The sequence below is a fragment of the Rhinoderma darwinii genome, chromosome 2 (genome assembly GCF_050947455.1).
Source record: "Rhinoderma darwinii isolate aRhiDar2 chromosome 2, aRhiDar2.hap1, whole genome shotgun sequence".
Classification (NCBI taxonomy): Eukaryota; Metazoa; Chordata; class Amphibia; order Anura; family Rhinodermatidae; genus Rhinoderma; species Rhinoderma darwinii.
In genome coordinates this window covers 192,164,285-192,187,935 of record NC_134688.1, presented here as the reverse complement: position 1 = coordinate 192,187,935, position 23,651 = coordinate 192,164,285, and the positions used below count along the sequence as shown (strand labels likewise).

General features: G+C 41.4%; 1 protein-coding gene across 5 annotated transcripts in view; it reads left to right on the top strand.

The window, feature by feature from the left end:
- The window catches only part of LIMS1 (LIM zinc finger domain containing 1), a 95,415-nt gene that overhangs the window by 34,744 nt on the left and 37,020 nt on the right, over nt 1–23,651 (top strand). The window contains exon 2 of one of the 5 annotated variants that reach the window (XM_075852666.1): nt 8,565–8,706. The exons of the other annotated variants lie outside the window; for them this stretch is intronic. Coding sequence (XP_075708781.1) covers nt 8,600–8,706 — 107 coding nt within the window. The 5' untranslated portion in view covers nt 8,565–8,599. The remainder of the gene's footprint in view (nt 1–8,564; nt 8,707–23,651) is intronic. 5 annotated transcript variants of the gene reach the window in all.

The following is a 23,651-nucleotide window of genomic DNA, read 5'->3' as shown; positions in this document are numbered from 1 at the left end:
ACGGATGCACTGCAAAACACCCCCATGTTCTGTCTTCAGTGTCTGTGCCACCGCTCATTAGTGCAGCGCTGGCCGTATCACCCTATGCTGACCGCACGCACATTTGTTGTCAGGAGCGGGGCAATGGTTGTATTACACAGCCGCAGCCCAGCGGCGGCGATCAGGGAAATCTCTCATCTCCGTCGTTAATCCACGGAATGATGAGATCAAAGCTGCGATCAAAGCTCACCATCAAGGGGTAAATGAGAAAGGGGGAATGCCCTTTGGATCGTGTCACAGGGAATCCCTGTGACGTGATCGAGGGACATACCATATATGGGCAGACAGCCCAGGATCCATTGAAGGACCACAGGGCTGTATGACCATATTTCCTGTTAGGGCATACTTGGGTATGCCCTTTCAGTACACAGGCTAATGTACTGTCATATAGATATATTCCAGTACATTAAAGTTTAAAAATAAAAAGTAAAAAAAATAAAGTAATGTTAAATTTAAAAAAAAAAAATATATATATATATATATATATATATATTTATACAATAAACCTTAAAATAAGTCTCAATACATAAGATATACACATATTCGTATCGTTGTGTCCGTAATAAATCTATAGTGTCATTTATGATTACTCTAAAATAAAAACGGCTTTCTTTCACTTAATGTGAGGCACGAGGTATTATGAATTTTAAGCCTCCATATGCCTCAGATTAATAGGAATTAACCCCATCATGTACCTCACACATTAACCCAATCATGTTCCTCAGTCATGACTGAGGAACATGATTGGGTTAATTACTATTAATGTGAGGCACATAGAGATTCAAAATTCATAATACCTCGTCCCTCACATCAGGAAATGAAAACGTTGTTTTTGTTTTTTTTTATTATCACTATTGGCAAAGTATCGTTTTGGTATTAAGAATCGCAATACTACACAAAGTATCGGTATCGAAGTCCAAATTCTGGTATCGTGACATCCCTAGTTCGAACAATGTCTACAAAACAATGCAAAAAAATTTGTGAAAATCTGTGGGGCGTAGCAAGGTAGTCCCATACCTTGCCACCCCCCCCCCATCAGACAACCCCCCCATTTCCCATATCCGACTATAAGAAGAATGCTCGTCTATGGGTCCCCTGAGGCTCCCTCAGCATGCTGCAGTTTATACTAGGCCCTGACGCAAGGCGGCATCAAGACATAATGTGTGACGCAGCACTGATGATGAGGAGTGCTCCTCATCAGGACCTTGTATAAAGAAGAGTAGTGGTGGGGTGTGAATACGAACTATTCTAGTGTATATGAAACTATTCTATTCTGTAGACCATATTAGTTTATTGTGAGTTGTATGCTGTAACCACTGACCACCACTGGTCTACACAAGAGCCTGGAGCTGCCCATACACTTTAGGTATCTGTTGGCCGGACGGGGAGAGAGGACTTACACTCTGCCAGACACCTTTTGTTCAGGGGCTATGTTCCCTTGTGGTTCGCGTTTAGGTTGTCTACCTGTATAAAAGGGACCCCTGTTTACGCCATTGTTTTGGTTAGAGGTTCTTGTAGGTTGTTCAATTACCTTTTTGTTCATGTGGCTTATCTAAAACGCGAACAAAGATTTAACATGCACAATCCTTCTTTCGCTCAACATCTGCAATCGGGGGAGGGTCGGGACATTCCCATACCCATAAGATGGTAAGCCGAAGATGTCAGGTTTGGCCAACTTTCCTCTGTTGCTATTTTGTGTGTCTTTTTTAGATCGCAACAGATTATGCATTATAAGTCATGTCTTGCAATATTCTGATTTTGCTGAATTTACTAATTTAAAGGGGTTAGACTGAGGTGGTTTTCATTAAACATGTGCCCTATTAGTGAATATGGATGTCGGTGGGGGATTGCCTGCTCTGGACCCTCATCTATGAGCCAGAGTGGGAGAGTCACCCTGTAAGACCGCCTCCTGTCTGACAAACCCAGCCCATCCATGCGTTAAATGGATGGCCATTCATTTAAATAACCGGCATGTATTGCTACATTTGTGTAGCCAGACACGGCTTCACAAATGATTGATCACCGTGGGCTAGAGAAGACGGACTTGCAGCCATCAACTTTTTTCTCTTCAGTATAATTATATTTTTTTTTTATTATTATTATTTTTTTTGCTATGGCAACAGGAGGCCTAACGATGGCCTGCTGGACTGCCAATTACAGAAGCTGGTTAGGCGGTCAGTGAGCGACTGTGAATCGTCTTGCGGTCAGTGAACGACTGACCGTTCTAATGCATCGCCCTTTTATCTTTATCAAGTCCTCTTATTATTGAAAAAATAAAATAAAACATACATAATTGGCATCACCGTGGCCGTAACAACCTGAACGATAAAAATATTATGTTATTTTCCTGTGCGGTGAATGCCGTTGAAAAAAGAACTAAAAAACAATGCCAGAATTGCTGTTTTTTTGGTCATCTTGCCTACCAAAATGTATCCAAAAATGGTTCCTATATAAACTATAGGTCGTCTCGCAAAAAAACAAGCCCTCATACAGCTCCGTCAGCTAAAAAAATGAAGTTCTGGTTCTCTGAACATGGCGACAGAAATGTTTTTTTTTTTGTTTTTTTTACAAAAGTAATTTTATTGTGCAAAAAGTTGTAAAACCTAAAGCGCTATCAATTTGGTATTGCCAGAATCGTACTGGTGCGCGGAATAAAGTTAACATGTAATTTATAACACTGTAAAAAATAAACTTTAAAAAACGATTCCAAAATTACTGTTTTTTTTTTATCACCTTGCCCCCCCCAAAAATAGGATAGAAAGTGATAAAATAAAAACACCTCGTCCTGCAAAAAAAACAGCCCTCATACCATTACGTCTATGAAAAAATAAGTTAAAGAGGCTCTGTCACCAGATTTTGCAGCCCCTATCTGCTATTGCAGCAGATAGGCGCTGCAATGTAGATTACAGTAACGTTTTTATTTTTAAAAAACGAGCATTTTTGGCCAAGTTATGACCATTTTTGTATTTATGCAAATGAGGCTTGCAAAAGTACAACTGGGCGTGTTGAAAAGTAAAAGTACAACTGGGCGTGTATTATGTGCGGACATCGGGGTGTGTTTACTACTTTTTTACTAGCTGGGCGTTGTGTATAGAAGTGTCATCCACTTCTCTTCACAACGCCCAGCTTCTGTAATGTGTGTATAATATGTATAATGTGTGTGTAATATGTATATATATACACACACTATATATTGTATATAGACATATATTTGAATATTAAACTTGTTAATACTAAAAATTAATAGGGATGTTATATCTAGAACATCATATAGATATATACGTACATGTAATATATACGCATACACACATACTTATATAAATCTCTTCATATGTTTTACACGTCTGTAAATTCTAAATACACTGATTTATTGTTAGGGTTGCTCATAAATTTATTTATTAGGGTTGTCATAATTTAGTTGTGATTTAATTAATTAGATATATATCTATAATGTAATATATATATATATATATATATATATATATATACACACAAACATTCCTATAAATTATTAATTTTATTAATTCTACATATCAAATTGATAGGGTCGTTCATAAAGTTATTAATTATTGGTCGTTCAACGATTGATTAGTTGTATAGATTCAATTGATTATATATGTATACGTAATATATACATATACACACATTTAGATAAAATAATTTATTCCTATATTTTACAGTTCTATTAATTCTAGATATTGTTAGGGTCGTTTATAAATGTATTGATCAATTGATTAGTGGACTTTTTCTTTGTTACTTTTAATAAAATTGTTACAAAAATAAGTTTAAAAAAAAAATACGTAAAAAAATGGCACACAAGTTATATACCGTCGAAGGGGCATTTGCTCTCTTGGATTCTGATAGTGAATGTCACTTTTGCAGGGTTTCCGCTGTTTTGGTCCCTCCAGGGCGTTGCAAATGCGACATGGCACCGAAAACCATTATAGCAAAATTTGAGCTCCTAAAGCCAAATGGCGCTCCTTCCCTTCTGAGGGCTGTAATGTGTTCAAACATAACTTTATGACCACATGTGGGGTATTGCCGTAATCAGGAGAAATTTCTTTACAAATGCTGGGGTGCTTTTTCTCCTTTATTCCTTGCAAAAATTAAAAATGTCTGTTTCTTCATAAGAAATGTAGATTTTCATTTTCACAGATTAATTCCAATAAATTCAGCAAAAAACCTGTGGGGTTAAAATGCTCACTATACCCCTAGATAAATTCCTTGAGGGGTGTAGTTTCCAAAATGGGGTCACTTTTTGGGGGTTTCCACTGTTTAGGCACCACAAGACCTCTTCAAACCCGACATGGTGCCTAAAATATATTGTAATAAAAAGGAGGCTTCAAAATCCACTAGGTGCTCCTTTGCTCGTGAGGCCGGTGTTTCAGTCCATCGGGACACCAGGGCCACATGTGGGATATTTCTAAAAATCTGGGCAATAAATATTGAGTTTCGTTTCTCATGTAAAACCTTCTGTGTTACAGATTTTTTTCTATTACAAATTAATTTCTGCAGAAAAAAATTACATTTGTAAATTACACCTCTACTTTGCTTTAATTCCTGTGAAACGCCTAATGGATTAAGAAACTTTCTTAATGCGGTTTTGAATACTTTCAGGGGTGAAGTTTTTAAAGTGGGGTGTTTTATGGGGAGTTTCTAATATATAAGGCCCTCCAAAGCCACTTCAGAAATGAACTGGTCCCTGGAAAAAATAGGTTTTGAAATTTTCTTGAATATGTGAGAAATTGTTGCTAAAGTTCTAAGCCTTGTAACGTCCTAGAAAAATAAAAGGACGTTCAAAAAACTATGCAAACATAAAGTAGACATATGGGGGATGTTAACTAGTAACTATTTTGTGTGGTATTACTATCTGTTTTGCAAGCAGATACATTTAAATTTAGAAAAATACTATTTTTTTGCAAAGTTTCTCTAAATTTTCGTGTTTTTCACAAATACTGCATTTATCGACCAAATTTTTTCAGACGTAAAGTACAATGTCACGAGAAAACAATCTCGGAATCGCTTGGAAAGGTAAAATCATTCCAAAGCTATTACCACATAAAGTGACATATGTCAGATTTGAAAAAATCACCTGCGTCCACAAGGCCAAAACAGGCTGTGTCCTGAAGGGGTTAATGCCTTAAGGGGGTGTAGTTTCCAAAATGGGGTCACTTCTCAGGGGGTTTTTATTTCACATCAGAGCCTCTGCAATTTTTAACCAATACAAATTAGGCCTCCGTTTCGCATGGTACGCTTTCACTCCTGAGCCTGGTCGAATGTCCAGGCAGAAGATTAGGGCCACATGTAGGGTGTTTCTAAAACCGGGAAAAACCGCATAATAATTAGAGAGCTGTCTTTTCATGGTGGCACAAGCTGTTCACATATTGGGCACTGAAATGGCATATCTATGGAGAAATTGCCATTTTCACTCTGCAACATCGAGTGCACACTAATTTCTGGAAAACACCTGTTAACATGCTCACTACACCCCTAGGTGAATGACTTGAGGGGTGTCGTTTTCAAAATGCGGCCACTTCTGTGGTTCTACAGGGGCTGTTTTGGTTGCACAGGGGCTTTGCAAATGTGACATGGCACCTAGAAACCAATCCAGCAAAATCTGCACTCCAAAAGCCAAATGGCACTCCTTCCCTTCTGAGCCCTACTGTGTGTCCGAACAGCAAGACCACATATGAGGTATTGCCACACTCAGGAGAAATTGCTTTACATATTCTGGGGTTCTTTTTCTCATTTTGTTGAGAAAATGAAAATTACTATTTTTTTATTTTCACTGCCCAATTCTAACAAAATCTATGAAGCACCTGTGGGGTCGAAATGCTCACGATTCAGGTTGCATGATGCATCAAAATATCGATACTCTTTTAATGCCGTGCACCCTGAAAAGGTTCAGTACCGTTAATTCATGTATTTTGATACTAAGCAGTGCGGCCGCACAGCTTAGTATTGTAACACATGAATGTAGCCAGAGCGAGGCTGTGGCTGTGTAATACAGCCATTGCCCCGCTCCTGACAAGTGTGCTCGCCGCTGCATCGGCTTTCCGGAAAAAAGAACCGAAAAGAAGCCGCTGAGCGCTCACACGAGCACTTCTGCCGCTTCATTTTAGTGATTGGTTGGGGTCTCCAGAAGTTTTGATTGATGTGAGACCAAGCACTGACATGTCACTATGAAATGTTAGAAGTTTGAACGTTTAGTTACCCTTTAATTCCCGTGAAACGCCTAAAGGGTTAAGAAACTTTCTAAATGCTGTTTTGACTACTTTGGAGTGCAGTTTTTAAAATGAGGTTATTTATGGGGGTTTCTAATATATAGGCCCTTCAAAGTGGCTGCAGCGAGAAGGGGTTAACTGTGCATCCGTTTATATTTCACAACAACCTCTAAATAAATGTCAAGTTTGAGAACAACCAACCAACCAAAGCTTTAAAACGCATCCAATAAATGTATATTTGGGCTGGACAAAACCAGGATGCCATGGCACCCTGCCATTCATGCATTAGGTGGCTGGTGCTGAATGCATGGAGCTGTATGCTACTGCCAGGCAGAGTACACACAGCAGCTCTCGTATGATCGCGCTTTATGCTCTTCTTGCCATAGTCTGGTTGCAGAAAGCTACGTACAGCAGCCAGCAATAGGTGCTTGTGTGTAGCTTCTTGCCAGATGAGGGTTGTCGCAAGCGTGTGTGTGGGAAGGGAGTCCTTGTTGTAACTACTGTAGAAGTGGGGGGATGCTATGCTTAGTGACAGTAGGCTGTGTACTTATAATCTGGTGACCGAGCCTCTTTAAGTGCCCTATCTCCTACATAATCTGATTGGCGCTGTAATGTAGATAAGTGTTTTTTTTGTTTTGTTTTTTTAAAAAGGATAATTTTTTAGCAAATTATGAGCAATTTTAGATTTATGCTAATTAGTTTCTTAAGACAACTGGGCATTTTTTATCTTTTTGCCAAGTGGACGTTGTAAAGAGAAGTGTATGATGCTGACTCAATCCGTGACCAATCAGCGTCATACACTTCTCTTCATTTATGTTTAGCTGTACTCACAGCACAGCATGATCTCGTGAGATCACGCTGTGCTGTCAGTTACTCCCACATTAATTTTACTGGTGTCTTGAGAGTGAATAGACATTGCCTCCAGCCATGATGCGATGTCTATTCACACTCCCGACACTTAAATAAAGTTTCCGTGGGACTTGCACAGCATGATCTCGCGAGCACTTCTCTTTCATGTTTAGCTGTACTCACCGCACAGCGTGATCTCGCGAGATCACGCTGTGCTGTCACATACACCCACAGAAACTTTACCGAAGCTGTGAGTACAGCTAAACCTGAATGAAGAGAAGTGTATAATGCAGATTGGTCAGCGTCATACTCTTCTTCATAACGCCCACTCGGTATTAAGAAACGAATTGGCATAAATCTAAAATTGTTCATAACTTTGGCAAAAATGATCGTATTTGTAACTAAAAACCACTGTTCTCTACATTACAGCGCCGATCAGATTATGTAGGAGATAGGGCACTTATAATGTGGCGACAGAGGAAGTGGGGTATCTACTGACTGTGGAAGTGTAGGATAGCGTGGGAGACACTATTTTACTACTAAAGTTGAGGGGGGACAGTACCGAGGGGGAGCTCTATTGTCACCCTCTCTCTGTGCAGCAGATTTGTTCCAGACATTTGTGACTGCTCCAACTCTGAGACAGATTTTCGTTGCAGAAATGTCAAAAACAAATCTGCCTCATTTGAATATACCCCAAAACCGCATTTATTTTAGCAAAACATTGTCAACCTACTGTCCAGCATTCTTACAACATATCTAGAGCTCTGTGAATAATTGAGAACATTTAGACCCACACAGGGTGTACTTCTCAGAATATTAGGTGTTTTCTATGTACTGGTAAGTGACTGTTGTAAGACCGGGTTCACACACTGCGTTTTCGTTGTGCTTTTTAACATGCTTTTTCTTGTTTAGTTAGATGAACTCCCGTGTCTCTCAATTGGAGTTCAACAACCGAAACACAAAATACATGGTAGAAATGCAACCAAGGTGCACAGTGTGAACCCAGCCTTAAGAATGTGATCTAGAAGATTGACCGTACATTACCAGCAATGATGTCACGTGTTCTTGTGTCACTATAGGGATAGATTACTGTTGGCTCTGCTAGTTGTGTCCTTTCATGCATAAATCTGACATTATGATGTGTGGGTGACTGTCCACTTAGCACAACAATGACACTGTGTGCACAGAGACTGAGGACAAAAGAGGAGCCAGTAGGGCCGCCTCCAGCCAAATAGCAGGCAGTTGTGGAGCGTCCCATAGGTGTGTAGGTGATAAGGGGAGCATACCGTAGTGGCCTCGATGAAGGGTGTGTGCTTGTGAGAAACAGGAAGCCGCTCTCAGTGCTTCTGGCAAAGAATTCGGAGCCTGTAATCGTGCAGGTGTGCGGGCACACCACTCTGCTATCTCTGCAGGCTACGCTTAAGATACTTTTTTTTTTTTTTTTCTCTCTAGTTTTACATTTTTGTGTTCTCAAAAAAAAAAAAAAAATGAGTGCATTGCAGCTGAAAGCGTTGTCACAGTCAGACCTGTACAGGAGAAGAAAGGAGCGTCCTGACAGTCTGGGGCTTAATGGATTCCATGAAGATAAACTAAGGTGAGTCCTACACTCTCCGTTAGTTTGTGGATTTCCTATTTTAGTTCAGTGGCGTCATTATATTCTGAACTTGCTATGAAATATGCAAAAAATGCCACCCCTTTTGCTGCAGTTACTTTGCAAGATTCATAGACTGCAGCTATAGAGATCTACAGTATTGACATTGTGTAAGTGGAGCAGCTTTTTAATGTACAATACCTGTAGCATTGTCTGACTGCTTGTATTTAGGGGTTAAACCGCAGCTCCTTTATTGCCGGTTTCTGTCGGTTGTATGAAATGTCCAGCACTCAGGTGTTAGGAGGAGGCTGAGAATGTGGCGTGGCTCTGACCGCAGCGCTGCCTCTTGCCTTGGCCTTTTTTCAGTACTGATATCCTGGAGCATGTTGGATCCTGTTTATGCTCCACACAGGCTGCCAGTGCTGACTGAAGGGGCTTCAGAGAGAAGAATGTGGTAGAACTACTTCTGACCTGCCATGGGCAGGCTGATCCCTGGAGCTGGAATGCTTCTCAGCACGTCTGCTGTAGTAGGGACGTCTAATGTTGTGCTAATGCCTGATATTGTAGGATACAATGGTGCAAAGTGAGGTGGATTTCACTACAGTTGTTGTTGTGTAGACCGCTCTTTATCAGCAGGAATTGCTCTATTTTACTTGTGGATCTACACATTCTAGTTTTACCTGCAATCTGATTACACATAACTGTCATTACGATTTGTAGGAATCTCCGCTACGATTGATAGAAATCGGAATGACAATTGTCCGATATTAACAGCCTAGAAGAAAAGTCCTCGGTAAATGCCCTTTCCCCAGCACGTATGCAGATAAAAAATTAATGAAGTCCCAAAAAAGGTTTCACCATTCCTCCTGTAGTTCTACGAGGGCTACTTCAGAACGTCCAAGCTTTTGCCACTGCACGCAGTTATATCCGGTAACAGATGATTTTATTCCCCCCCCCCCACTCACAAGGATAAGAGTTTCAAACCTGTAGTAAAATGTATAAAAACGGCACGCCAAACACATCCAGCCCGACCGCTGGGTTTCGCCCTTCCGGCTTCTTACAAGTCCCAGAAGAAGCCGGTAGGGTGAAACCCAGGGTCGGGCTGGATGTGTTTGGTGTGCCGTTTTTATACATTTTACTACATGTTTAAAACACTTTTATCCTTGTATGGGAATAAAATCTGCGTTGTGATGAATGATCCAAACGGTAGGATGATTACCGGGCAGACGAGCGTCCATAGATAATTGCCCTGTGTAAACAGGGGGACGATCAGCAGATGAACGAGCAAACGTTTGATCATCTGCTGGTCGTATAGTTGTAAAAAAGAAAAGATTATCGTTGTCGGCAGCACATATCCCTGTGTAAACAGAGATGCGCTGCCAACGTGATGATAATGTATGGGGACATCCCCATCCATAGCTCCGTCTGACAGGAGCAAGCGATCGCTGTACCCGCCGAGTGTCGGCCTGTGTAAAAAATCCCTTTAAAACTGTTGGAGCGGTATAATCTTATTTTAGAACTATAGTGTGTAGAGCCACAGGTAAGAGAGCAATTTCTGCTGACAAAGAGCGGTCTACACAACAAACATATCCAACTGTAATGAAATCCACCTCACTTTGCACCTCCGCTTTCGTAACAAGTCACCCAGTGGAAATGCACAGATTGATCAACATTTAACCCCTTAGAGACAGACTATTTTTCCATCATTTCGTGCCAAGAGCCGTGACATTTTTTTTTTTTATTGTTTTGTTTGCTTATTTTTTGTTTTTTTCCCGTTTAACATAGCCGTATAAGGGTTTGTTTTTTTTGTGACGTGTATGGTACCATTTATTGTACTTCTATAATGTACTGGGAAACTGAAAACAAATTCTTTGGTGGGATGGGAAAAAAAACCTCAGTACTTTTGGGTTTTTATTTAACCGCATTCACCATCCGGAGCCCCCTCTCTGTCTAAGGGCACGTTCACACGCACTGTTTTCAGCCGTAATTTGGGCATTTTACGCCTCGAATTACGCCTACTAACATCTGCCCATTGCTTGCAATGGGTTTTACGATGTTCTGTTCCCACGAGGTCTAATGTTACGCGTTGCTGTCAAAACACGGCGCGTAAAAAGATGCCCACAAAAAAGAAGTGCATGTCACTTCTTGGGACGTTTTTGGAGCCGTTTTTCATTGACTCCATTGAAAAACAGCTCCAATAACGGCGATAAAATACGCTGCGAAAAATGCGAATAGTTACAAAAACATCTGAAAATCAGGAGCTGTTTTCGCCTGAAAACCCCTCCGTATTTTCAGATGTTTTTTGTCACTGCGTGTGAACATGCCCTTACCCTTCAGATGCTACTGTTTGAGTGGTTAAACGGGCAGGATTGGAGTGCTAAGATCCCGACTGATGCCAATGGGTATTAGCTGTTTAAAACCGTTGGCACCCGCCGTGTATGGCGCGGGCGAAGCATCTTAAGCCACGCCTTATTTGGGGGTATTGCAGGTAAACGTTGGTCATCTGTTTCCTTCTGGCGGTTTTGCACTATGCTGGAGGGAGATTACCCGGAGTATATCAAAAGGTGGGCCTTGCTGTTTATGTAGAGTATATTCAAATGAAACATATATGATAACCTGGTCAGCGGATGGCTTTCAAGGTGCGTGTGTGTTTTCAACTCCAATCAAAACCTTGTCACCTGATCTGTTTGACTGTCAAGATTTATTGTTGCTGACGCCTATTTACTGTTGTCCTTGTGATTTTTTTTTATTAAAAGTTCCGCATATGACCGGTAGAGTCTTGTAATGTATGATTTTGGACGTATGTAAGTGTATGCCATCCACATTGACAAGCTCAAGTGATTATCGTTTGGTTTTTGTTTTCTTTGTTTGTTTTTGCTTGATACCTGAAAAGTGTAGAAAAGCGTAGCCGTCTTTTTTTTCTTCCTAAGGCCAGATTCACACGAACGTTGCGTTTTTGCGCGCGCAAACAACGCAGCGTTTTGCGAGCGCAAAAAACATTTGACAGCTGCGTGTGTCATGCGCGGCTGCGTGATTTTCGCGCAGCCGGCATCATAGAGATGAGGCTTGTCAACGCCCGTCACTGTCCAAGGTGCTGAAAGAGCTAAATCTTTCAGCACCCTCGACAGTGAATGCCGAACACAACAGCGAAAAACCTGTAAAAAAAAAAGATAAAGTTCCTACTTACCGAGAACTTCCCGGCCGTTGCCTTGGTGACGCGTCCTTGGTGACGCGCCTCTCGACATCGGGCCCCACCTCCCTGGATGACGCAGCAGTCCAAGTGACCGCTGCAGCCTGTGATTGGCTGCAGCCTGTGCTTGGCCTGTGATTGGCTGGAGCTGTCACTTGAACTGAAGTGTCATCCCGGGAGGTCGGACTGCAGGAAGGAGACAGGAGTAATCGGTAAGTTAGAACTTCGTTTTTTTTTTACAGGTTAATGTATTTTGGGATCGCAAGTCACTGTCCATGGTGCTGAAACAGTTTAACTCTTTCAGCACCATGGACAGTGACTATCTCCTGACGTCGCGTACCGATAATTTTTTTGCCGGGATCGGCCAAAACGAGTTTGGCCGAACCCGGTGAAGTTCGGTACGCTTGTCCGGCTTCGCTCATCGCAAAGACACTCCGTTTGGATGTTCGGAAACAGAAAAGCACGTGGTGCTTTTCGGTTTTCATTCATCCTTTTCACTGCTGTTGCGCGAATCACGCTCGTCCCACGGAAGTGCTTCCGTGTGGTGCGCGTGATTTTCACGCACCCATTGACTTCAATGGGTGCGTGATGCGCGAAATACGCAGAGTTATTGAACCTGTCGCGCTTTTTGCGCAGCAGACAAACGCTGCGCAAAAAGCACGGACTGTCTGTACTGCCCCATAGACTTGTATTGGTCCATGCGTGCCGCGTGAAAACCACGCGGCCCGCACGGACCGAATACACGCTCGTGTGAATCCCCCCTAACTGTATGAAAAAGTGTAGAGAGATGTCAGAACACACTGGCCAGACGTATACCATAACCACACTTTCATCAGGCCCATAGGAGTCCAGGAGAATATTCCGGCGCATACACTGAACTTACACTGCATTAGGCTTTGTTCATTCTAATGTCATGGTTTCATTCTGTTAGACATTCGCTGCCCCTGACAGGCAGAATAACAGTCCAGACACCTGAAAGAGCTGTTACAAGATGGATCTGTCACGTCCATCATGGGTCCTATACAAATAAAGTTTATGACGCCAGTGTGAACAGCGCTATATTGAGGCAGTTGGAGCTGTTCTACTCTACATCTCCTTTTTATTAGCTGTACAATATGTAAATCTGGGTGAAGCAGGATATTGCGTAGGTTGTGTATACATGATTCTGTGCTTAATCATTCTTGACATGCGGTGATCCTTATGCAGGTGTCAGTTTTTATTCAATATTGTTTATTGATGGCAGATGCCAGAATGACAAATATTGCTGAGCCTCATTGAGGCTCATTTTCTCAGATTTTAAGATACACTGTTTAGCCATAACATTGAAACCTCCTTCCAAATATTGTCTGTCCCCCTCGTGCTACAAAAACCACTCTGACCTAGGCAGACCTCTGAAGGTATCCTGTGGTGTCTGGCACCATGACGTTAAGAGCAGATCCTTTAAGTCCAGTAAGTTGTGAGGTCCATGGATCAGACTCGTTTTTTCCGCATATCTCATAGATGCTCGATCAGATTGAGATCTGGGGAATTTGGAGGCCAAGTCAACATCTTGACTCTTTGTCTAGTTTATGTTCCTCGAAGAGAAACCATTTTTGCAGTGTGGCAGGGCGCATTATACTGCCGAAAGAGGCCACTGCCTTTAGGGATGTTGCCATTAAAGGGTGCACTTGTTTTAGATAAGTGGTACGTGTCAAACTAACATCCACAGGAATGCCAGGACCCGAGGCTTACCAGCAGAGCATTACACTGCCTCCAGCGGCTTGTGTTCTTCCTATTGTACATCCTGATGCCATCTCTCCCCCACAAGTAAGCGATCCACACGGCCGTCCACATTATGTAGAAGAAAACTTGATTCATCAGACCAGGCTAACCTTTTCCATTGCTCCATAGACAAGTTCTGATGTTCGTGTTCTCATTGTAGAAGCTTTCAATGTTGGACAGGGGTCAGCATGGGCACTTTGACCAGTCTGTGTTTATGCATCCCAAAACTCAGCAAGCTGTGGTGCGCTGACTTCTGCCACCTTTCGGTCATAGTCTGCTTGATCTTTTTCAGCAATTTGTTCTACAGTAGCTCTTCTGTGGGATCGGACCAGACTGGTTAGCCTTTTCTCCCAATTTGTAATAATGAGCCTTGGGTGTCCATGACCCGGTCACTAGTTGTCCTTCCTTGGAACACCCCAAACCGTTATGGAGATGCTCTGACCCAGTCTTCCAGCCATAACAATTTGGCCCTAGTCAAAGTTACTTAGATTCTTATGCTTGTCTATTTTTTTTTCTGCTTCCAACACATCAACTTTAAGGCTTTGTTCACATCTGCATTGTGGCATCCGTTTTAGCGGATCCGTTGAAAAAGTGGCAGACTGACGGATGCCAAACTGAATGCAAGAGTAGGTAAAATGTTTTAGTTTTTTTTGACGGGTCAGTTTACCGGATCCATAAAAAAAAAACGGACTTCTTTCCATTTGTGTCAATTTTTCATCAGTTATACTCCGTATTTAACGGATCCGTTTTTATCTTTGCATCTTTCTTCCCTTCGTTTTTAGTCTGCGCATGTGCAGAAAAAAAACGGATCCGTTAAACGTAATACATAACTGATACAAACGGATGGCATATCAGTTTGTATCCGTCATCTATTGACTTCAATGTTAAAAAAAACAAAGGTAGGTTTCCGTAATTTTTGACGGAAACAATGGCGCAGCAGACTATTGCTTCAGTCAAAAAGACGGAAACCGACTGGACCTAACTGAGCACAACTGATACAAAAATAAAACCCATTGAGATCAATGAGTTTTTTGACTGAAACGTTTACTTCTGTTCTTGTGGTCCTCTGATGGATCCACTAGAATGGAAGGCACAACGCAGATGTGAACAAAGCCTAAGGCCTCATGCACTACCGTAGCCATGTGCACGCCTGTGATTTTCGGGTCGGACGGTTGCGGAGTGTCACCCGCCAGGCCGCCTGCAAATCGCAGGCCGTGCACATGGCCGCGTGCGTTAATTTCTATGCGCATGGACCACAAAACACGGCCGTAATAAGACATGTCAGTTCTTTTTGCGGCTCCTGGGCCATGTATGGACCGTGGAAACCACGGTCGTGTGCATGGGTCCATTGAAATGAATGGTGTCGCAATTTACCTGCAGATTTTCAGGTGAATTGCAGCCGCAAAAATATGTTAGTTAAGGATGGGGCCTAAGAACTTGACAGGTAGCGTTGATGACCGGATTTGTTTTTCCATTCACCTGTGAGTGGTTTTAATGTTATGGCTGAGCGGTAGTTACCTGATGAGCTTTTGTCACTAGTTTGTTTATTTGCTTGTAGCTTATAATCGTTCTATTCTAATAGATATAGATCGATAGATTCTATCGTGCTGAAAATATTTTCTTGGTACAGACTTCCTAGTGGGCGCGTTTTATACACTAGTTACTATGATCACACCTGCGTCGGAGGTTTCCATTCTACCAAGTCAGAGGAGCAGACCAAGCGAACACCAGAAGTGATGGTTCCGTTGCACCACGGATATCACCGGCGGCCGATGGAACCCATTAACTTTAAGGCCGGATTTACACGAGCATGTTCGGTCCGTGATATACGGTCCGTATGTCGGCAGTATTTTCCAGACCGAACACACTTCAGGGAGCCGGGCTCCTAGGATCATAGTTACGTATGATGCTAGGAGTCCCTGCCTCATTGTGGGAATACTGTCCTGTACTTTAATCATGTTTTCAGTATGGGGCAGTTTTCCCGCATCAATGCAGGGACTCCTAGCGTCATGAATAACTATGATGCTAGGAGCCCGGCTCCCTGAAGTGTTTTCGGACCGGGAAATACTGCCGAGATACGGTCTGTACATCACGGACCCAACATGCTCGTGTGAATCCGGCCTAATGGGTTCCATAGTTTTTTGTTTTTTTCCTGGGGTGCTGCGCTATTGTTTCCGGTAACCTCGGCCAGATCTGCGACGGAAGCCCCTATCTGAGCCTCCACCGCATATGTGAACTGGCAGAGCTTTAATGTAAAGCATAGGGGGTGGACAAAGCAACAGACTGAGGTGTGTTTATGTAATCACGGTGGTGGCACCAATTGCATGTTTACAATAAACATCAACAATACAGTTGCGTAAGTTAAAGACATAGTAAAATTAATATAATCCAAATAACACATGATCTGTGTGCTCAGAAAGTTAATTGTGTTCTTAATCCACCAATAGCCCAATTCAAAGCACAGATGCGTTTTCCTAAAGGTTTATACCGGCCAATTTTGTTTGGCGCTTGTTTGCTCCAGTCACAAGGAGCTGTGCTCCTTACCTCGATCGCTTTTTCCCATACATTATTATAATGTCTGCAGCACGTCTCGCTGCTTACACAGGGAGATGTGCTGCCGACAACGATAATATTTTAGAGAAATCTAACCCCAGCACACACAAAAGTACAAGAGAGATCAAGATGCAAACTATATTTAAGTTTTATTGCAACAAAATGGTGGTATTGTAGTACTAAGCGACTTGATAGAACGTTTCGGCCGACCCACGGCCTTCATCACTGTCGCTGATTGTAGATGTCTCTGGTATGGGATGTCCGCCGGATCTGCCCGGTGTGTCTAACGATGATAATTTAGTCTTTTAGGGTAGGTTCACACAGTTTCGTTTTTCAAAGCATAAAACTGTTGCGTTACGCTCCAAAATGCGGCATGAAAACACCTGCCAACAGCTTGGCATTGATTTCAATGGTTAAAAGGTGGGTAGTGCATAGGTGTAAATTTATGTCGTTACACGTCGCTATGTGTAATTTTACGTTGCTACGCCTTGTGTAAAAAAATAAACCAAATAAAATGCATGTCACTTCTGTTTGAGGCAGATTTTGGCCATTTCCTATGGACTGTTCTCTTGAACAGCCTCCGTATTTTTCTGCTTCGTACAGATGCCGTGTGAACATGCCATTAGGCTGTTTCAGAGCTTTACATTTTCCCAATAGTCAACAATCATGATTTCTGTTTGCTTTGGTGTCAAAATCTTCATGTAAATTCAGCCCATTTGCCAACATGTAACTAGGAAATCATTACAATGATGTTACCATTTATACCATAAAGGATATTTGGGTATTGTAGCTGTGTAGTACCCTACCTGTACTACCTGTAGCACCACCTCTAGTTTCTGAGCCGCATACGCACATTGGATATATACCACTAACTGAATTGTTTCTTCTTTTTTTTTTTGTAGCCTTAGGGTGTCAGTATGTGAGGAATGCAGTCACCGCCTTCACGGGCCATGCCCTACTGCACAAAAGCCATGTTTTTTCCATGACCTGTAGCCTGTGACTGATGGGGCTTGTTTTCTAAAACTCTTTTCTTGTAAAAGAATCCAATTGAATAATAAAAATCAATAAAATCAGGTCATTATATACAAAACTCCAATCTGGTGAACTGAATAGAAAGGCATGGTATCAAATAGTTGTGCAAATGAACAGGATTGAGCCAAAACGTCACCTTCCGTTCCACTAGTACAGAGGTTCGTGAGGATGGGCAGTTGCCTTCCAAAAATGCCAAATAACAAGCTGCCAGTTACTCGTCGCTTCGATTTGTTGTGGGGGAGGGAAATGTTACTCTGGTCCAATATTTAGGGGAAAATATGTGTTCATATATTCGCCTTTCCTGGTATTCCTTTGGCACAAATAAGATTTCACTCAATACAACGTGTAATCTGCTTAACTGGTCTTTGGTCAACTGTATATAATAGGTATATAATAGATGATTGTAACAGTAATTGTCCTATGTAAATCCTCCATGAAGAAAGATTATATACACCTGTTATACATGCATTGGTGTTCAATGTTTGGCTCACTATGGATACAGAAGTCTAATAAAATGAAACCATTGCTACTTGATGATCTCTAAGGGCCTGTTCACATCACTGCTGGCTTTCCGTTCCGGGGTTCCGTCGGAGGTTTCTATCGGGTGAACCGCAACGGAAAGTGAAACCACAGCTTCCGTTTCAGTCACCATTGATATCAATGGTGACGGAAACCTCGCTAATGGTTTCCGTTCATCACCATTCCGGCAGGTTTCCGGTTTTCCAACGGAATCAATAGCGCAGTCGACTCCGCTATTGATTCCGTCGGAAAACCGGAAACCTGCCGAAATGGTGACTAATGGAAACCATTAGCGATGTTTCCATCACCATTGATATCAATGGTGACTGAAACGGAAGCTGTGGTTTCACTTTCATTTTCCGCTGCGGAGTTCACCCAACGGAAACCTCCGACGGAACCCCGGAACGGAAAGCGAACGGTGATGTGAACAGGCCCTAAGGGTATGTTCACACGCACCAGTAAAAACGGCTGAAAATTACGGAGCTGCTTTCAGAGAAAACAGCCTCTGATTTTCAGGTGTTTTTAAAGCTGAAAACATTTTTGGGGCGTTTTTTTTTTTTCTAGACGTTTTTTCTATTGACTCTATGAAAAAACGCTCCAAAAACTGATCAAGAAGTGACATGCTCCCTTCTTTTTACGCGCCGTTTTTAAAATGGGTGTAAAAAAAACCACCCCGTCTGAACAGAAGGCCGTTTTTCCCAATTTCAATGGGCAGATGTTTGTAGGCGTTCAGCCCCGAAAACATACCAATAGGGAATTTGGATTGTGAGCCCCAATGGGGACAGTAAAAGAGGACCTCTGTACAGCGCTGTTTAATATGTTGGCGCTATATAAGTAACTGAAATAAATAAAGCTACCATTTTTTTCAGGCGTACTTTGAGATGTTAACATACTCTTAGAACTACATTCACACAATGGAAAAAAAAGCCATTAAAAACTGATCAACTGTCAATTTGGAGACATGCTGATGCAAAACAGCCATGAAAGACTGTCCCCCATTTCCAGTCTGTCTGTTTTTAATGTTCGTTTGTCATCCATTTTTCATGGGCTTAAAAAAAAATGTGTAGCGTCGCCAGGAGGAGACCCTGACTTCATTGGCTATATATAGACCGTGACATCAAGGACTTCCCCGTGCTCCGCACTTAAAGTAGCGCTGTTCACAGGGAGTCATCTTGGGGACCAGGATCAGTTTTTGCCATCAAAACGGCCATTAAAAACTGATCCATTAAGTTCTATGGGGCCGTCTAGCCGTGAAAACAGCCAAAAATAGGACGTCCTATTTTTTGGCAGCCAGTGTTCACGGACAGTTAAAACAACAGCCATAGAACCACACTGTTCTAAAGACTGCCATTTGATGGCTGTTAAAAAAAGAAAAAAAGAAAATAAATATGTCCGTCAAACAGCTATTTTTCCCTGTCGTGTGAATGTAGCCTAACTGGAGATTCCATCATGTAACCAATATATAACCATCCTGCAGTGCTGTTCCTTGATCGGCACAAATTTGATGGCAGTGGCGAGGACCACACATCCAATTTCCACAGTGATCTATTGCTGCCAAACCAAATTTTTCAAAAAGGTGCACATTTTGATCAACTGTATGTACTTTATGGAGACCTCTCTTTACGAGGCCTTCTATTGTTTACCACTTAGAATAGTGGTTCCCGCTCCCTCTCCATTTTTCCCATTTTCTATGAAGGTCAGGCTTGGAGGTTATGTGTGTGCAGTCATTTCTATAATAAGCCATGCAATCCAATGCCAGAGAGTCTGGCTGTGAAAGAGAATACAGCCCTATAAGGATTGCAGGCATGGAAGAAGAGGATTTCCAGTAGAGGATGTTAATCCCCGTTTCAGTTATACGTCTACATGTCACATAGTAATAGCACTGTTACCATTGATCATATCTGTTAACCCTGGGAATTCGTATGTATATAATATTATTTTCTTATTAATAAATATATATATTATTATTATTATTATTATTAATAATAATAATATTTGTTATTTTTTTTTAAGTTGTATAAAAAAGTTGAAAGATTTAGTAACGGTTGCTAGGCATCAAAATCTCAACTGGATTCCCATTTGCTACAATCCATGTACAATGCTAGCCAAATGCATCTGTAAGAAGACAGGATACAATTGTATCAGACTCTCCGCTGTGAGTGGGTCTAGCCTCTGGATCTGAACACAAATGTTTTCATCTACTTACGGCAAACAAGATCTTGAAAATGCTAAGGAATTTAAAAGCAACGTATATTAGAAAGATGCAGAACCTTTCATTATGCAGGGATTACTCTTTGCATACAACTGGAAACCCACTATAAAATTCTCATGTTTGCAGTGGTGTGTGGGTTATTAAACCCGTGGAGACAGTCCGTTTTGGCCTTGTGGATACCGCCTATATTGTCAAATCCGACGTGTTACTTTATGTGGTAATAACTTTGGAATGCTTTTGCCTATCCAAGCGATTTTTGAGATTTTTTTCGTGACATGTTGGACTTTGTTAGTGGAAAAATTGGATTGTTAAATTCAATATTTATTTGTGAAAAAACCCAAAATTTTGAGAATTTAGAAAAATTGGCATTTTTCTCAATATAGATGCATCTGCTTGTAAGACAGATCGTAATACCACACAAAATAGTTACTAATTAACATTTCCCATATGTCTACTTTATATTTGCATAGTTTTTTTGAACGTCCTTTTATTTTTCTATGACATCACAAGGCTTAGAATTTTAGCAGCAATTTCTCACATTTTCAAGAAAATGTCAAAAGGCTATTTTTCAGGGACCAGTTCAGTTGTGAAGTGGCTTTGAGGGCCTTATATATTAGAAAGTCCCCATAAATAACCCCATTTTAAAAACGGCACCCCTCAAAGTATTCAAAACATTATTCAGAAAGAGTCTTAACCCTTTAGGCGTTTCACAGGAATTAACCAGTTCAGGACCGGGCTATTTTGCGCCTTCAGGACCAGACATCGTTTAGCCCTTTTTAGCACGTGTTAGTTAAATGGCTATAACTTTTTTATTTGTTGGGCTAACGACGTGATTTTTGCGACGTTTTTTCCGTAGACAATGCAGGTTTCATTTTTTATCGTTTTTACACACACCTTTTTTGCTATTTTAGAATTTTTATTCATAAAGTTTGAAAATAATAGTAAAAAAATAAGCTTTTTTACGTTTCAGCTATTTTTTTGGGTAATAACATAGTTTTACCCTAAAATAGACCTTTTATTTGTGATCGTCATTGTCTACCGTAAATTCTAATATATTACATGTTTATATTAGAGTAATTGGGTCAGCGATAGCGTTACAACAATGATTGGCGGGGGGGAACGTTTTTTTTTGGGGTGGGTATTTTGTGTATTTTATTATTTAAATTTTTTTTGCACTTTATTATTTTTTTATTACTATGGTCTGTTCCCCAAAGGTCAAAAAAGACCTTTGGGGAAACTTATATATATTTTTTCTTTCTTTTACACCATGTTTTTCCACTGTAACTGGAGCTGCACAGCAGCCCCAGTTACAGGGGAAATCAGCCCTCTCATAGTGACGATTGTCACTAACTGGGCTGTGCTGGGTCTTGTTAGACCCAGCAGCAGTCTGTAAGTAACGGCACCTGGCGATCATGTGACCAGTCACATGATCACCGGGAGGAATAGAGACAGCGGCGCTGCTGCTGTCTCTATTCCTATACACAGCATTCATTGAGCGCTGTGTAAAAAGACATCGGAGAAGACAGAAGCAGCGAAAGCAGTTACTGACAGCCGGAGACCCGACATTCAGCTGCCCGATCGTGCGGGCAGCAAGTTAAAACCCGAGCCGTAAAAAGTCTATGGCTCGGGTTTTAAGGACCCTGACCGTAGGCCGTAAAAATACAGCCAGCGGTCGGGAACCAGTTAAAGCAAAGTGTAGGTGAAATGTACAAATTATTTTATTTTTTTTTTACAAATTTCATTTGTAGTAATTTTTTTTTTTTTTATATAACACAGAAGGTTTTACCAGAAAAATGCAACTCAATATTTATTGCCCAGATTCTGCAGTTTTCAGAAATATCCCACATGTGGCCCTAGTGCGCTAATGGACTGAAACACCGGCCTCAGAAGCAAAGGAGCACCTAGTGGATTTTGGGGCCTTATTTATTTCTTTTTTTTTTTAAGAACATATTTTAGGCACCATGTCCGGTTTGAGAAAGTCTTCTGCCAAAACCTAGAAAAAACCCTCCAAAAGACACCATTTTGGAAACTGCAGCCCTCAAGGCATTTATCTTTTGCTTGGACATATGACAGGGCTCAAGTGAAGAGCACCATGCGCATTTGAGGCCCATTTTGGTGATTTTCACAGCATTGGCCCACAATTGCAGGGCTCTGAGCTCAAATCGTAAAACAAACCCCCAATTAATGACCCCTACTTCAGGAACTGCACCCGTAGGGCATATTAAGGGGTGTAGTGAGCATTTTGACCCCACGTGTCTTCATTAGAAATGAATGCGCAGTGGATGGTGCAAAGTAAAAATTAAAATTTTCTACTGATATGCCATTTTAGTGCATAATATGTTGTGCCCAGCAGTTTGTGCCACTGAAGACCAATACCTTTATAAAATGTTAAGCTGGTTCTCCCGGGTATGGCGATGGCATATCTGTTGACGTAAACTGCTGTTTGTTCACGCTGTAGGGTTCAGAAGAGAGGGAGCGCCATTACGCTTTTGGATCACAGATTTTGCTTGGTATTTCTGTTTGGGGTTTTACTGGTATTTCAGTTTTATAATGTGGGGGCATATGTTAACTGTGCGGACTACATCGGTGCATAAGAGGGTATAATAATGGGTTAAAAAAAATTCATACATATGTGGCCAGTGTCACACTGATAAATGGTGCCCAATCTTATCCGCTTTTGGAATGCCCTGCACATTTTGTGTCTCCATATTCTGAGACCCAGAACTTTTTAACATTTTTTTTCTCCACCGGAGCTGTGTTTTTTTTGTTGCAGGACAATCTGTAGTTTCCAGTGGTACCATTTTGGGGTACATGCAACTTTTTGATCACTTTTCATTGTATGTTTTGTAAAGGGGTGGTGACCAAAAAATAGCAATTCTGGCATTGTATTTTATTTTTTTGTGGTGTTCACCGTGCGGGAAAAATTTGATCTATAGTTTCAGTTTGGGTGGTTACGGACGCGGTGATACCCAATATGTGTACTTTTTTTTAAAAAAAAAGAAAATCATATAAAAGACTTTTTATAGGAAAAAAGGCAGTGTTTTTGTTTTTAACTTAAAGCTTTTATTTTTACACTTTTATTCAACATTTTTATTAATTTTTTTGTCCCACTAGGGAAATTGAAGGCCTGCACCTCTGTCTTTATTCCAATACATTGCACTGCCCACGTAGTGCAATGCGTTAGAGTGGTCAGTTGTTTACTGACAGCAAGCCTATTAGGTGCCGCCTCTGGGCGGGACTTAATGGGCTTCCATACGTGGCAGACCAGGAGGCCATTGTTAGGTCTCCGGTTGCCTGCAAACTTCTCTGTTTGAACTAGGTTTTAGGCCCTGTTAACATGGAGTTCTTTGCAGGCAGGAAAAAGGAATTTTGAGGCAGATTTTGACTTGCCTGCACGCAGTTTGCTGCTTTTTTCGGCCGCATCCATTAAGCGCCATGAGCAAAAAATTCAGCGAAAAATGCTTTCTCTGCCTCCTATTGACGTCAATGGGAGGTCAGAGACAGAAACGCCCGAAGAAAGGGCATGTAGCGTCTTTTTCCCGGGAATGTTTTGTTTTTTACGCTCAAGGGAAAAAAAACTCCTCCGCTTCCCATTGAAATACATGGGAGGCGATTTTGGACGTTTTTTGCCACGGTTTCCGCGGCAAAAAACTCAAACCGGGTTCACACAGTTTTTTGGAG